The sequence below is a fragment of the Callionymus lyra genome, chromosome 10 (genome assembly GCF_982586985.1).
Source record: "Callionymus lyra chromosome 10, fCalLyr1.hap1.1, whole genome shotgun sequence".
NCBI classification, from domain to species: domain Eukaryota; kingdom Metazoa; phylum Chordata; class Actinopteri; order Syngnathiformes; family Callionymidae; genus Callionymus; species Callionymus lyra.
The window spans coordinates 8,594,479-8,612,020 of record NC_141827.1 but is presented as its reverse complement, the minus strand read 5'-3'; the positions used below and the strand labels follow the sequence as shown (position 1 = coordinate 8,612,020).

The following is a 17,542-nucleotide window of genomic DNA, read 5'->3' as shown; positions in this document are numbered from 1 at the left end:
TCAGGATACTCTGTTCCTTTTAAGAGTTATAGACAAAAATGTTTGTTCATTTTAATGTAGGGACTGGAGCCCAGTTGTTTTCGTCTTCACCTTTATCCAAAAAGACACTTAAAACATCCATAACCTCCAGACTGCTCGTCTGTAACATCCCTCTTGTATTGAAGCCTCGATAGTGTACTGTCTACTGGAAGCGCTCGCAATATTTACCCAAAATATTTTGTGTATCATGTTATTGTTTAAATTTCTGCTGCAAACAATCTTAAAATATAGTCTTGTTTACGTTTTTCCCTGAACAATATATATATATATACGGCTATAACTAGTGATGTTCTGGTGAAGCTTCATGAAACAGTGTCATGTTGTTTAAAGATCAGTAGGTGGCGCCATCAGTTTAAAAATGATTTTTCGGGATTAATGGATTTTCATTAGAACAGTTGTTCAAAACAAAGGAAAATGGTGCAGAGATGCCATCTAGTGGAACATAATGATGCTGCTTCATGAAGCTTCATCAGACCATCACTAGTTATACGTCTAAAAATGAACAGATTACTTTGAAAAGGTCGACATGAGGATGAGTAGAAAATGGGTGTCGTTTGAATTTTGGGTAAAATATCACTTTAAATTGTTTAACTTACCCTAAATTCAGTACATCTTAATTGAAATGCATTTGTAAATAAACTAGGAATTTGTCCTCCAGCGCGACCATAATGAAAAAGGCTGAACTCACCTGATATTATCGAGTCCGACTGCGAGTCCTCCGACAGTCTCCTCTGGACCTGCCGGACCTCCGGTACATAGAAGTCTCCTTGTCTGGCCAAGGGAACCATGAATTGGATCAAGCCCCGTCTATGGATCTCCAAGAATGGATGAGCACACAGTCGTCTTTTCTTTAAAAAAAACAAAAACAAAGCACTTGAGCTGGTTTGCATTTCATCAACACGTTCTAATGACGCCTCATAACAAATATGTGTAAACAAGGAGATCAACAATAACAAACAATTCAACAGCAGTTTAAGTTAAGATCAGAGACACCTTCACTCTGGCTTCTGTCAACTCTCTCCAGACCCGTGTTATTATTGCAGCACTCCGTCACTCCGTCACCAGAAGGTTGTATGACATGACAGACACCAGTTCTCCGAGCTCATTAACCTTTCATAACCAGGGTTTGTTATTCCACTCATGCACGGCTAATGCTTGTTACAATCTCATTTCGGACACGATTACAATTCCGAGCGACGCTATAATCCCTTTCGCCAGAACCTCATAGTGTACATAAACACAAAATGTTACCCATAAAAAAGAAATGTTTTGGGTCAGGTGGGTCATCCAAGAAAGACTCTGTGTAGAGCGGCTGCAGATAGGAAGGGAATTGTGGCTCAGGCAACTCTGAGTAATTTATAAAATAAATGTATTAAAAATGTAACTTTTCTCGTTATTTTGAGGGTTTTTTTTTTGTTTTTTTTCAGCCAGTCCAGGTGAATAAAACCATCACGGGGAATGATTAATTTCAATTAATTTCTCACAACCAGAATGGTTAGCATTGACAAAACAAATGCAAGTATTCAAGAATGTTCCTGAATTAAAAAATAGAACACTTGTTAGCTTTGAGGCCTCTTAACCTTAGGGGTCAGACCTGGGGGCCACACACAGCCTTTGACCTTATTTATGCGGCCCTCATGAACTCGTAGATTAAGCACAACATTTTATTTCATTTCTCTGTCTTTGCATCATTGCTATTTTCTCGTTCTACACGACTATTCATTTTCCTTCAAAGTAGACACATCTGCAACTCAAACTGAGCCCCAGAGGCTGAACCGTTCAGTCGATTGTTTGCTAGAGATCAAACAATGGCTGAGTGAAAACTCTTTGCAGCGAAATGTGGACAAAACTGAAACTCTTGTTTTTGCTCCTGATGATACATTTCCAGGGTTGAGTCAGTACTTGGGTGACTTAGGTCAGTTTGTCAAACTGAGCCTGAGAAACCTGGGTGTTGTTTTGACAAAGACGTCTCAAAGATGTCTCTGGTGCAGAAATGTGTTTCCTTGAACTGAGGAAAATCTCTAAACCTGTCAGAACACCATCTGGAGCTTATAATACATGCGTTTGTGTCTTCTCGTTTAGACCATTGTAAAAGTTTATTTTCGTGTCTAAAAATGAAGGATCTGTCTCGCCTGCAGTTAACATAAAACTCTGTAACAAGAATTCTGAGCCGCTCTAGTAGAAGAACTCACATTTCTCAGATCCTTAAAACTCTTCACTGGCTACCAGTTTCTTTCAGGATCAACTTTAAAATTCTGGTTCTTACTTTCAGATCTATTCATGGTCAGACCTTCCATCAGTGATCTGATCCAGCCTTACACCCCAGCTTGGGCTCTGAGGTCTGTGGATCAGAATCTACTGATGGTTCCTGAACACGGTTCAGGACCAGAGGAAAGAAATCCTTCCAGACTGTTGCTCCTAAGCTTTGGAACGATCTTCCTCTGTGTTTGATGATCTACTGACTCTTTCAGGAAACATCTTAAGACATTCTTATTTGTGCAGACTTTTCTTGCCTTTAAAAGCATGTTATTTTTTTTAAACTTTCTTTTGTTTTGTAAAGTAGATTAATGTTCATGTTGATATCGTGACGTATATTATAATATAAAAATATTAGTGTTAACGATAAGATAAGGAACCAAGATCATTCACATTAACAATTATATAGAGACTCCCAATAAAAGAAAAAAACATGTTGTTGAAGGACATGAATTGATGGGAACAAACCCAGAGATCATTCAAATAGGTTGATCCCCCAAATAAAAACACACAATATCAAAATCAGACTTAATTTGGCCCCCGACTTTGGATGTTAAATAAAACTGGCCCCTTGTATGATTTATTTTGACACCCCTGGCCCCGTAGGGAATTTAATTACCCACTCCTGACATGGTTTGGTTTCAGCCATTATGGATGATTCCTTCAATTTGACCTGCATTCCTTGTAATAATTAAATAGATGTGAGCCGCTGGGATCCGAACGCCCAGAACCACGGAAGGTGGATTGTGTTCATTTTAAAATGTCCTCTGTGAGGCTTCTTGACAAGTCCTCCAGATAAATGCTAAATTATGTATAACATGTTGGCACTTGTGTTGCGAAAGACTTGCATCTTCCCAGATTTTTTTTTTGAATGCCTTGACAGATACGGCGCGTACTTTTGTCCCCTGCTGGAGGACGTGATGGCAGAGTTAAAGGAGTGACAAAGTATGCTAAGTGGACTGACAGGTATATGGATCGGCGGAATGATTTTTTCCGAAGCGTCTTCGCACAAAATAACCGCTGAGAGAGAGACTTGTTTTCAAACTACGTTCTGTGTCACACCATCTGTCTCTCAGCCCAATTATGACAGCACCGGCTTTCCCCGGGCTTGCTTGTCAGTTCCATCAACTTAACTGTCGTCAATTATGTGTGTACTTTCAAAACCAGGAACACCTGTAATAAGTGACCCAATTTAAAAAAAGAAGTGGAGGAAGAAGAGAAGCTTCTTCTCTCTGCTACAAATAAAAAGAGAAACTTTTCAAAGCGGTTTCAGTCACGTAAGTGTTTGTCAAGTCAACCAATCTGGTTAAGATTGAAAAATCTTCTGCTCACCAATTTTGTCAGATGAAAATATTAACTTCCCAGCGTGCCTCAATCATTGGCACATTATCATATAAATTGTTATGAAAATGAAAAGATCATAAGGTGACAACCAGCTAGAAATAGATGGGAGGTAGAGGAATGACATTTAATGAAAAATGCTATAATGAGATGGAAGTAGAAGTACCTAAGAAGTAGTGAAAAATAGGAAAACTATAACACTTAAAATGTTATTTTTACTTCTTATTAATGATTAAGTAAATAAGTAATATTTATTTATATAGCGCTTTTCCAGACCAGGGTCACAAAGCGCTTAAACAATCAAAACAATACTCAAAAAAGTACATACTTTAAAGATCAAGATAATACTGAGAACAACACAGGAGTTCGAGAAATTCAAGGAAAAGCCTGAACAAATAGAAACGTCTTAAGATGTTTCTTAAAGGAGTCAGTAGATCCATCAAGCGCAAAGAGAGAGAAGATCGTTCCAAAGCTTAGGAGCAACAGCCTGAAAAGATTTCTCTCCTCTAGTCCTGAGCCGTGTTCAGGAACCATCAGTAGATTCTGATCCACAGACCTCAGAGCCCGAGCTGGGGTGTAAGGCTGGATCAGATCACTGATGTAAGGAGGAGCCCGACAATGAATAGATCTGAAAGTAAGAACCAGAATTTTAAAGTTGATCCTGAAAGAAACTGGAAGCCAGTGAAGAGTTTTAAGGACCGGAGAAATGTGAGTTCTTCTACTTGAGCGGGTTAGAATTCTGGCTGCAGAGTTCTGAATCAACTAAGTAAATATGTATTAAATGTAACTAACTCTGAAAAATATATAAATAATTTATATAAATAATCAGTTGCTCCTGATTTCCATCTGGTTCTAGAATTTTTTAAAAGTGTTAAGACACTTTTTAAGTAAAACTATAAGGGAGGAAAAACAAGTCCTGGTAATCAACAATGAGTGAATCACGGCGTGAAGATAGTGGGAAGAAGAAAGGCAGAAACCTGGAGCAGAACCAGACTCAGTGTTGACGACCTGCTGCTGTGACCAGCTTGGAGAGAGGAGACGGAGGGATGAAGAAAAGGAAGCGAGAGGATAAAGTGAGAGAAGAACGGAGAATAAATTAGCTCGGCTGAGTTCAGGATAATTGGCCAAAAAAATAGCCAAACATGAACTTTCTAAAACAGCATATGATTAAATCAATAAAGCAACTTTCCTGTGGCTTTGGTTACCAAACGTGTTGTTGTTCACTCTGTGCAGTTTAAAACCACACTTTTTATTTCTCTCCCGGAGCCCCAGGGCTCGACCTCCATAGCTGCTGCTGATCCAGGACCTCCACCACGTCAATCAGAATCAGAATCAGAATCAGGAACCTTTATTTGTCCCGTGAGGGGAAATTCGGTTTAACAACAGCAAGAGCAATATACCAAAAAATAAATAAAAAAAATAAAATGATTAATGATCCTGAGTTCTCTCCAGCACCTCCATGGACTCTCCTACACTCTCCCCTTTTTTTTCTCACTATAATTTCCCTTACTCCTCTCCTTATCCATCTGTCTACCCCCCCATCCTTCCTCCCAGCGGGTGCCACCAGGGTGCCGACAACAATGAGTCTGGTTCTGCTCAAGGTTTCTCCCTTCTAAAGGAATGACTTTTTTTTTTGTTGCTCTACTCATTATTGAGTTGCTGGGATCCGCTTTTCCTTTGTACACTATAGTATTACTTCAACTGTAAAGGGTCTTGAGATAACTTTGTTATGATAAGACACTTTGAATAAAATTGAAATAAAAGTGAAATAACAGAAACATTGGGCAGCGACTCCAGTGACCAAGCAGTCCTCTTTAGAGCAGTGGACACCAACCTTTTTCCAACTCAAGGCCCACTTTTAAGTCTCAAAACTTTTGGGGCCCACCTCCAACCCCATAAATACGAAGGCATTATAATGCTCATTTCCTTGTCACTTGTATAATACTCGAAGGAAAAACAATATAATGAAAATAATATTTGAAAATGTTTAAAATCCTTTTAAACTTAATGAGTTTTAACATTTTTATTTATTACATCCACTCTTATACATAATTTATACAGTTTTGGAGACGATTTTGAGGCCCACTTGCAATACCTTCCCATGCCCACAGGATGGGAATCACTGCTCTAGGGATAGCAATGTATGTAAGAAAGTACGAAAAGTACTTTAGTATTCAAACAGCTTTTCATTTGGTGATCCCCCCTTAGTCACTTGAAGGTCTGTATTAAAATGTACAGTAATGAGTAACTTACTTGTAGTCAAATACATTTCTGCAAATCCTACATTCCTTTTATGGGTGACAGAACGGACAGATTCTTGGAAAATAATCTGTTTAACTAAGGTTGTCTTTTTGTTTATATACGCGTTGTACAAAGTTAACTTAAACGATCAATTGAAGTTTCGTCCACAAAGTCATCATATAGGAAGTGCCTGGACCTTAATGCTAAGGCAGACCACAATAGTACCTACACCCACATAGTGCAACTAAGTATCTCAATAGAGACTCACAGCCTAACAAGAATAAACTTTAGATTTAACTGTAGATGGAAACTTAAAAATTCAATTCAATAAACTCTGAATGTGGTGAATGGACTTTCACAATGTTTCCTGGATTGTATAAAATGGGCTGAAGTAGGATCAACTGAAGTTCTAAAGTAGCTAAAAAGGTTTTTGATTTCACACCCGAGTAAGGCACGGATTGGAATACAGAAAAGGCTTGCGGCTTTCGATCCCGGCTGGAATCTGAAGAAGCATTAAACGATGCTTCCGAAGGCTGCATGTGGAATAATAATAACCCAGTAAATGAGAGGTTCATCTTTTCTTGGGGTTCAAATGGAAGTAAACACCAGGATTGACACACTTCATGACACGCTGTGACACGGGGAGACACACAACGGTGTGTGTATTTGAGGAATCTAAAAGCAGATATAAACAAATGTCTAAAATGAGGCCATTACTGAGGTGAACCCCGGTATTCAGTTTTATACGCACGAAACGGGCAGTAAATGTTTTTGGAGTTGACGAAATACCCCGCGAGGATGGAGGAGCCATAAGGTCGTTTCCTCTGAATCTTTTGGCCGGCAGGCGGAGGGCAGAGGGCAGCTAAATAATGAGACCTTCAGTGGAATGGCGGAGACAAACTGGGCATATGTAGGTCTCTTTAATTGGGAAGGGATTGTGCATTATTGATTTTTCAAAGGTTTTCCACATCCACCTGATTCCAGAGCACAGTGCAGGAATGAGCCCCGGAGCAGATTCAATACCTACTGAGCCCACACAGCTTTGATTGATGGAAGAATGCATTGTTTGCAATTGAATACATTGTTTTTTTTATCAATAATTGTGGAAACAACAATTCTGTTTCTAATATGGTAAGCTAAAAGGTACAATCAGCTCTCAGATAATTTATGGATTAGCCAATTAGGCACATTGATTAGATGTTAGATCGTGAAATCCCTTCTCCGCAGTGGTCAGTGGATATCAAAGGTGACCCAAAAATTAAACAGTGTGTTGATTCATGAATAGAATAGACAAGGTTTGGCGATAGATGTGACAAGTAATGATAGGCAAATGAAACTATTAATAAGTTATGTTGAGATAATAACCAATTTACTTTCATAAACGTTCTTGCAAATTGACCTAAATCTAAAACTGCATTTTCAATAATTGCAACTGCGGCACGCAGAGTAATGTCACTGTGCCTCGCGGAGTTATATCACCGCACCTCGCGGAGTAATACCACTGCGCCTCCCGGAGCAATACCACTGCGCCTCCCGGAGTAATACCACTGCGCCTCGCGGAGTAATATCACTGCGCCTCGCGGAGTAATATCACTGTTCCTCGCGGAGTAATACCACTGTTCCTCGCGGAGTAATACCACTGCGCCTCTCGGAGTAATATCAATGTGCCTCGCGGAGTAATATCAATGCGACCTGCGGAGTAATACCACTGCGCCCTGCGGAGTAATACCACTGCGCCTCGCGGAGTAATATCACTGCGCCTCGCGGAGTAATACCACTGCGCCTCGCGGAGTAATACCACTGCGCCTCGCGGAGTAATATCACTGTGCCTCGCGGAGTAATATCACTGTGCCACACATTGTAATAACACTTTGCTTGCGTAGTAATAACGTTGGGCCTCGCGGAGTAATACCACTGCGCCTCTCGGAGTAATACCACTGCGCCTTGCGGAGTAACACCACTGCGCCTCGCGGAGTAATACCACTGCGCCTTGCGGAGTAATACCACTGCGCCTCGCGGAGAAATACCACTGCGTCTTGCGGAGTAATACCACTGCGCTTCGCGGAGTAAGACCACTGCGCCTCGCAGAGTAATATCACTGTGCCTCGCGGAGTAATACCACTGCGCCTCGCGGAGTAAGACCATTGCGCCTCGCAGAGTAATACCACTGCGCCTCACGGAGTAATATCATTGTGCCACACATTTTAATAGCACTTTGCTCGCGTAGTAATAACGTTGGGCCTCGCGTAGTAATAACGTTGGGCCTCGCGGAGTAATACCACTGGGCCTCGCGGAGTAATACCACTGCGCCTCGCGGAGTAATACCACTGCGCCTCGCGGAGTAATACCACTGCGCCTCGCGGAGTAATACCACTGCGCCTCGCGGAGTAATACCACTGCGCCTCGCGGAGTAATATCACTGCGCCTCGCGGAGTAATATCATTGTGCCACACATTTTAATAGCACTTTGCTCGCGTAGTAATAACGTTGGGCCTCGCGTAGTAATAACGTTGGGCCTCGCGGAGTAATACCACTGGGCCTCGCGGAGTAATACCACTGCGCCTCGCCGAGTAATACCACTGCGCCTCGCCGAGTAATACCACTGCGCCTCGCCGAGTAATACCACTGCGCCTTAAGTGGGATATAATATATAGTTTGCACTAAAAACTAAAGGCCAGCAACGCTACATTCAGCTAGGTAACATCAACACGCAAATGGCAAAATAAACATATTCTATCATATAACATATTCTATCTCGAAAATCTATTGTTTTCTGTAAACAGTACAAATTAAACACTTTGCTTTGCCTTCAAAAACTGAAGGTTTATTTGTATTCTATCTGTAGTGTAAAGCTCTAAAAAAAACTTAAGCATGACTTAACCTCAGAATGCGATGCACAGAAGTCTGTTCTGTCTCAGTAGAAAATCATTAGGGTTCAAAGCAAGTGTCATGACCGAGATTTGGTTGTTGTGTGTCGCGCAGTGAAGATCTAATTTACGCGCCGCAACAAAAGATTAAAAACAAATCAAACAAAGTGTGGAAACCCATCCAACACACACAAAAACACACACAGTCTTCTTCCTAATCACCGCTCAACAACACAACTATGCTTGTCAAGTACGAGGAGCTTTTCTGCGGCTCCTCTGGGAACCAGAGAGGGATCGTGGACATGAAGGAGAGGATGTCCTGGTGTCCTCTCTTTCCAGGTTCCGTGCCTGGGGAACAACATCTGCACAAATACATCATGTGTGTCCTTGGGAAAAATAAGCAAAAAGTGGGAAGAATATTTTTAGATGGAAAGAAAACAGGATTGGAGTCTTGGGAAATACACAACTAAACACTTAGCCTACAACCAGACTACCGAGGGAACGAGGGAACATTTTCAGTTTTAATCTCATTTGTACATGTATTGATATAAAAATACATTTGAAGCGAACAATATTGATTAAACATGTCATATAATTAGTCTGTGATGGTTACAATCCCCATGACACATGCACAGAACATAATGAACTTTTTTAATTACCGTATTTTGCTGACTATGAGGCGCAATTGAAATCTTTTAATTTTTTCAAAAATCTTTAGTGCACCTTATTAATTAATTCTGATTCTACTTAGACAGATAGATAGAGATAACTTTATTGATCCTTTTGTGGATCTGTAAAAAAAAAACTACGGTGAACTACGAGGATTACTAATCCTATGAGACCCATTAATCTTAACGCACTTTATACGATAAGATATACAGATCTGTTCATTGATAGTGAGGTTTGCGATTTTGTGTGATTTATAGCCCAAATAAATATGGTGGATTGACAGGAATTGCTAGTGTTTTTAGTAGAAGCCTCGTTCATACGTAACTAAAAACGGGTTCGGGGGAAGGAGAATGCTTACACAACTAAACTTAACTCAGACAAGAGACTAGTCACCTGTTCTGGGCGTCCATCCCCTCTAACCCCAAGCAGCTGGGATAGGCTCAAGTACCCTAGAATACTGATAAGAGAATCCAGGGTATAAAATGAATAAATGAAAATAACCAGATATGGAAAAGAAAATTCATAATTTAAGATTAAAATGTTTTTTTTATTAAGATATTAAGATCCAATATCAATTCAAACGTCCTTGAAATGAGGATATTTTTAACAAGTTTAAATTCTTTTTGAAAATATTTGATGAAAGTTAATACTTCGGTGGCTTGGAAAAAAAAATCCAGCGGCTTAATTTTATTCTTAAATTCGCATGATAGGCAAGACTCGAGAAATTTGAGATTTGAAAAATCATTCGTCATGTGAGAGGTTCATAATTTGTCAAAGTGTTGCATTAATGTCACCCTAGAATCCCCCATACCAGGCATTCTATCATTTTTTGACTCTAGGAGATTTAAATTGACACATTTCACGTAGAATAGGAAAAGAAAGTGTGAGGATAACCTGTCAGCAGCAGACAAGGAGCCTGTCAAACAACGAGAGCCCGAAGACGACTGCCCTTTTCTCCATGATGAGTCCGACACCCGACTACTGACTCGACAGGCTGACGCCATGTGCCATCCAACTATGAGGTCTCCAGGAAGGTTTGGATGTTATTCCGATATAAAAAAGGAGATGAAAAATACAACGAATATGTGCTCCGTGTGCATTAAATAAGGGGAGAAGTGTTTTAAAAATATAGTCAAGTGGCCCTTTAGGATGGAAGGATTAACAACAAATACAAATGAGTCGTAAACAACAATAGTTCACCGGAGAATGAACAGTAATTAAATGGATGGGAACATGTGGAAGCGCCTCTTCCTCAACGGAGGAGGATGCGACAAAGGGACAGTGTTAGACAAGAGTTTTCAACATTGGTTCTAGTCTTAAGTAATCTGAAAATAGTCTTGTTTCTTCCAACATAATTGCCATTTCCGAGCAGCACCAAACCAACAATCATGCCACTTAACTAACCTCTTAGATGGAGAATAAAAAGCTTGTTGCACAAAAAAAAGAAAAAGAAAATTCCCCTCAGCCTGTATTGATTTATTCAATCCATTTTGTAAAAGAAACATATTTCGTAGCCTCCAGCATGAATTTTATACACGAAAATGTATGTTTTAATTGAGTCAGAAATGAATGAATGATTGATAACCGTTTTAATTTTAAAACGTCAGAACGTCAAGTACTTATAAAACAATAAGAAAATACATACATTAATTCAAACGAGAGGCTTTAAATGGAATCATATATCAATCTGAGACAATTTCATACAAAAGATTTCAGAAGAATAAAAGTAAAAATGAACTAAAGAGAGAAAGATTGTGATTTTATATGCTGATGATGACTCTCCATCAGGGGTGTTGTTTGTTGTTGTTAAAAGTAATCACTGCTTGATATTGAGCTAAAATACCCTCCTATAGCGTCTTAATGATGCAAAAATATTGGTGTTAATAAACGTCGTGAACTGTCGAAAAAAATAATGAGCACGAGAAATTGGAGGCTAAGAAAAAGCGTTGAGCTCCGTTTTGAAGAAAATAATTGTGGGGATAAGTGCCAGAGCAGTGGTAGAAGTTGACGACGAATTACAGAGTAAGTGTTTGTTTCAAAATCAAATAGCAGTTTAGAAAGCGCTCACAAAATGTTGTTTTGATAATGGGAGACGGAGGCAAAAGGGAAAATGCATTAGAGAGATACTAGAGAAGAAGTGATAGCAACGGCTAATTGAAACACGTTGTTAAAAAGAATCAGTGGTTAATATATGGAGTAAAAAATAGATTTTTCTTTTTACGTACAACCACTGTTTTTCTACATATGCATTCCAATTATACATTTATAAACGCTATAATTGACATAGGTAAAACTAGCTTATACTCATAGGTTACATTTACTTTAGTTAAAGCAGTACTTTGTTAAAATATGTTCAAAATTTTCTGTGCTCATTGTTTTAACTTTGCTCTTAACACCAGAACCTCGGCACCGAGCCGCTTCACACTAGTTGGGTCAAAGGCAGAGGTTACATTTATTTTAATAAACTTTCAGGAAGAGAAAATCCAAACAAAGAAATAAAGTCCAATTTTTGTGAACTTTAGTGTCCGGTGACACATGCTTTTGCAATGACACTATTCTAACATTGCGATGAGCCGGAAACTAAAATGTTATTTATATACCATAGTGATGCTTTAATCCTTGATAAGATTCCAGAAATACATGTGCAGTGGTGGAGGTGGTTCACCTTGACCCAGGGACAACCCTTAGTCAACATGATGCCAGAGTAGAAAATGCGTGAAACTTGAATTAATACTAAAAGGTCAAGATAACACCGAGACAAACACAGGAGTCTCAGAGAATCAAGGAAAAGTCTGCACAAATAAGAAAGTCTTAAGATGTTTCTTCTTGAAGGAGTCAGTAGATCATCAAACACAGAGAGAGAGGAAGATCGTTCCAAAGCTTAGGAGCAACAGTCTGGAAGGATTTCTCTCCTCTGGTCCTGAACTGTGTTCAGGAACCATCAGTAGATTCTGATCCACAGACCTCAGAGCCTGAGCTGGGGTGTAAGTTCGGATCAGATCACTGATGGAAGGAAAAGCCTGACCGTGAATAGATCTGAAAGTAAGAACTAGAATTTTAAAGTTTATCCTGAAAGAAACTGGAAGCCAGTGAAGAGTTTTAAGGATCGGAGAAATGTGAGTTCTTCTACTAGAGCGGGTCAGATTTCTCGCTGCAGAGTTCTGTATTAACTGCAGGCGGGACAGCTCCTTCTTGTTAAGACATGGAAACAAACTGTTGCAATAGTCCAGACTAGAAGACACAAACGCATTACAATTACAAGTTCCAGAATGGAAATACTGTCATTGAAACTATATACCAAAATGACTTCAGACAAAATAATGAATATTGAATTGAATGTGAAGTAGCATGAATATTATGTATTCGCAAGCAGATTCAAAAATAACTGAAAGACATTAAGTACAGTAAAGTACTTTCAATGTCCAGCTGTTCGTCCAAATACATGCTATTACAGTTGAGACGGAGTTGGCACTCGCCACCGGCAATCCATCTGCGACGTTTGACCACTTCCTGCAATCTCAGCGTTAATGACAGTAATCGACACAATTACAGGGGGTAACACTTCTTCACTTCCATCCTTCTCTCACTTGTTTTCCAGCCACACTACATCCCCTTTAAATGGACTTTTTGGCAAGCTACTTGCACTTCCTCTCCGTAAGTCTTCGTCAATGTGTAGCTTTAGAGCTCTGGTTTCATTTTAAAGGCTTGAGAGAGGAAACAAATCGGAGACAGGGGACATAACAGGAGGCAGTAATAGCTGTCAGTACAAACAATTCAGGTGTCACTCAAGCAACAATACGCTTTGCCGCGACGTATTCAGGCTTGACGAATGAAAGAGGCCCTTTTGAAAGTCAGCGAGCTGTATGAAGCCGTTAATTCTTAAGCTGCTTTATTATCTCTTCGCGTTTTCTCTAATTCATTCACCGAGGTCCAGAACCTCAGCGAACTGATGTCGCTCTCATACTTGAATGGTTCAAAATTGCCTCTTGAATTGGGACTTGCTGAAAATCCCTGGAGTGGACACTCGAGGAGATTCATTTAATTTACATGTCTATCTATCACCAAAAACAAAATTGGATTGGTCCGACGTTGTCGAGCACAAAAGTTAACACGTCTCAAATCACTGCATTTATTCTCATGTAATATAATTCAAAGAAGATTCTAACTTTTTTTTTTGCTGCTGCCATTACTGTATTGTTCCATTCACTGGTTTCTAAACACATCAGTCCACGAGGGTCAAATCTTTTTAATAAGAGGATCATTTTTCCAAAACATACTTGGCTTGTAAACAGTTTAAAGAGCTTCAAGTGTTGCAGTGCAGTATGAATAAAGTGGTAGGAGTGCTTTGCTACCACGTAGCTAATCATTTTTCTTTTATAAAATTATGTCTGAGGTAGACATGCCTAAAAGAAAATATAATCAAATGATGCTTGAAGTTTAAACTCAAGTTAAAAACTAGAAAGAGTGCATTTCCGGAAGAAAATGCAGTGTGAATGCTGACCCTGCTGTGCTGTGGAAGTAGTAGCTGAAGTAGAAGCAGTAGAACAGTAACAGTAGTAGTAGAATTATTAGAAAAAGTAATAGTAGTAGTAGCAAAGATAGTAGAAGTAGTAGTGGAAGTATTAGTGGAATAAGTAGTTAAAGTAGAATAAGTAGAACATTAAAAGTAGTAGTAGAATTAGTTGTAAAATTAGAAGTAGTAGTAGTGGAAGTAGAAGCAATAGAACCGTAACAGTAGTAGTAGAATCATTAGTAGAATTAATAGTAGTAGTAGCATAAGTAGTAGAAGTAGTAGTGGAATAAGTAGTTAAAGTAGAAGAAGTAGAAAATTAAAAGTAGTAGTAGAATTATTTGAAAATAAAGAAGTATTAGTAGTAGAAGTAGTAGTTGAAGTAGTATTGGAAGTAGTAGTAAAAGTAGAAGTAGTAGTAGTATTAGTAGTAGAAGTAGTAGTGGAAGTAGTATTGGAAGAAGAAGTAAAAGTAGAAGTAGTAGGTCAAAGTGGAAGGAGTCGAAACATATATTGAAGATTTTCCTTATTAAAATAAATGGGGTAGAAAAAGAAGAATAAAAGAAAGAGTGGAAGAGATAAAATAAAGATAGAACATAGCCCGCATTTCAGAAACGAGCTGAATTGATAAAAGTTTGAACGGTTCAAATCCGATAAAATTTGTGGGAGTAGAAGCGGAACAAAGTTTAGGTCAGAAGAAAACAGGATCTCAATTGTGTGAATGCTGGAATTAAAAAATTGGATACAGTTCATTCAGAAGGAAGTTTCAACAGGGGGTTGACACCGGTCGACGTCGAGGTAAATAAAACTTCTGACAGTCTCTCCATGTCTGTATGTGTGTAGCTTGAGTGAAATACGACCCGTGTTTTTTCCTTCTGACCTTCTCAGAAGTTCGGCGGAGGAAGACACACTTAATTAATTCCTAACAAATGAGGGTCCAGGGAGCGGTACCATCCGTCTTTGCAACTGAAGCGGCGTGTACGACAGCTGAGCGTGATGCTCGAGCAGCAAAAGAACCACAAACATAATCGTTTATAGCTCCGGGTGAACTTTGAAATTGTATCTAATCATCATTCCTTCTGTGTTGCTTCATTTCTGGTAGCAGTTTACAAGTGGCCAGAGATAGAATCTGGCGATGCGATTCCTATCACGATACAGGGGCAACGATTACAAGATATTGTGATGTAACAAGGATATATGTGTAGTATCGTCGAGTACTTGACTCTGGTGTTGTAGTATTTACAGGCCACATGACTCTTGACGAAGTCGTAACTGATTTCATTTGAAAACCAAAATATTTCCAAACATCAGCTTTAAAAGCTGCTGGAGTCGACTGTATCCCCTCGTCCTCAGTCATCGCCAAGATCTTGCAGGATTTAATTGATCCTTTAGCTGCCGAAGACTTTATATCTGCTGACATCTAGAGGCCGGGCATTTAATGGCAACACAAAAATGTACACTCTGAATATATGCATGTTATCGTAAATTGAAAAATTGAATTATTTAATTTGATATACACTTTGTTGAAATATAAACCATAAAAGTGTGCTAAACTAATCGTATTTTAAAGAGACCCCCCCAAGAAAAATAAATAATAAAAATAACTTGTTTTTAATCTACACAGCATTGTAGAATTACAGTTTTACATCAGCTCAATATTACGTGCTAAAATATTTCAAAACTCAATTCTCTTTAATAATATTATTGAGTCTGAATGAATGAACATTGACTGACACTTTTAGCACATCTCCTGTCTGAGAATATAATTGGCCAGTTTTCAGCTTCTAAGTGAAGAAACAGATCCAAATTAAGTTATTATGAGGACAATTGATTTCATAAAGTGAGCAAATTCACCAGAATCAAATGAAATAAATGAGCTATTTGAAGCGCTGTTGCTTGAAATACCTAACTTTTTTGGTTCTTGCTTTGAACAAAAGCAAGAACATGACGGTTTAGTGCACTTAATAATTAGGTTAACAGTACTATAAACACAAATCTATCATTTTTAACAGTGAAAAAAAAAGTGTATGACCCACTAGTCATCCAAAGAAATTCAACAACAACATATATAATGAATAAAAACAATATGTAATGCAACTGATTTTCAATCATTCAAAGATTCCACTTCACCTCGTGTGATACATCCAAACGGACGGCGGCTCTAAAAATAAGTATCCTTCTTAAACTTCAACCACGGCGGCCTGATTTTGATTCAGGGCGACAGCGTAACAGAGAATAAAGTTTAAATCAGATCAATCATATGCAGATGTGACATTTAACACCAACAGTAGAGCCCCAGATGCTGCGAGATGAAAGTCATGTTTGAACATTTGATTGGCAAACTCTACTGAGCTTCCAGAGGGAAAAGTTCGCTGGCAGGGTCGCGATGCAACACTCTTCATCAAAGACGCACAATACTTGTATATTGTGGAGGATAAAAATAGCGTCTTCTGATCGGTTTAATGTCGCCGTTAGTCAGATACTGCAAAGACTTGTGTCCAGCATGTTCCTTTCAAGATGGTTCGTCAAGCCGGCGACCAAACACTAGAAGAAGAGTGTTGGGCTGTGTCCCAAATCGCGCACTTCTGCACTTACACTTTATATTTTGAGTGCACAAGTGCGTCCCAATGAGCAGTCTGCGAAAATGTAGTGTGCAATGAGCACTCAATTGGCGCACTCAAACAACCAGAAAATTGAGTGTGGATCGATGAACATTTTCCACCCTTAACAGCCGCCATCTTAGTGACGTAGGTGACAGTAGACGGAAGCTACGCCACTTTTACCACAACACGACAACAATAATAACAAAATGAAACAACTTAATAACTCTTTTCGATTGGCGAATAGTGCTGTCAAGTGTCGATGATAGTGTTCCATCGGCCGGTTGCCATCAACGTCAAAAAGTAGTAGAAGAAGAAGCTGTCGAGTCATTTACTGTAAATGTGTACCGTAAGTGTTTGATTTGAGATAGTACTACCCTGTTGAAATTTGAGCACTGCACAAGTAAGCACACGGTCTTACAGCGTATGGTTAAGCAGTGCACTTCGAGAAGTCCGAGGTTTGAGACACAACATTGGGGTACTATGCCCCCCCTTGTTGAGATGGGTTGTCTATATGACATTTAACAAGCATCAAAAATGAAGCTTTTGGAATTTTTTGGTGGTATTCTGCCCTCCTTTCAGTCCCAAAACAAAAATATTTATAAATTGTTTATGTATTAGGTCATATGAAAGCATTGGATTTGATCGAAAGGGACACATTTTCGTATGGGGGTATTCTGCACCCCTTTTGTGCACCCTTTCCTTATCAAGTTTCTCTGCCCTTTACAACCTTCACTAAGTTCAGTAGTCTACATGCAAGTTTTCAAGCCTTTTTGTCTTCAACAAAATTAGTCATGGGGGTCTTCTGCCCCCTTACAATTAACAAAAGGAGCTGGAATTCCATAAATATTTCTAATGTATCATGTAATATAAAGGGGAAATTGGATTTTCATGGAGGTCTTCCGCTCCCCTTATGCCCCCTTCCCTTTTACCTGGTCAAGTTGTTCTCCCCTATTACCTGAGAGGTCAGTAGTCTACATGTTCATTTTTCAAGAACTTCATGGGGGTCTTCTGCCCCC

General features: G+C 39.2%; 2 protein-coding genes across 2 annotated transcripts in view; both read right to left on the bottom strand.

Annotated features, from left to right (window-relative positions):
* The window catches only part of LOC148070144 (ubiquitin-like modifier-activating enzyme 1), a 280,272-nt gene that overhangs the window by 87,431 nt on the left and 175,299 nt on the right, over positions 1-17,542 (bottom strand). The window lies entirely within an intron of this gene.
* Positions 1-17,542, bottom strand: part of tex264b (testis expressed 264, ER-phagy receptor b) — a 47,963-nt gene that overhangs the window by 18,493 nt on the left and 11,928 nt on the right. The window contains exon 3 of the mRNA XM_087801278.1: positions 728-887. Within this exon, the coding sequence (XP_087657404.1) occupies positions 728-887 (160 nt within the window). The remainder of the gene's footprint in view (positions 1-727; positions 888-17,542) is intronic.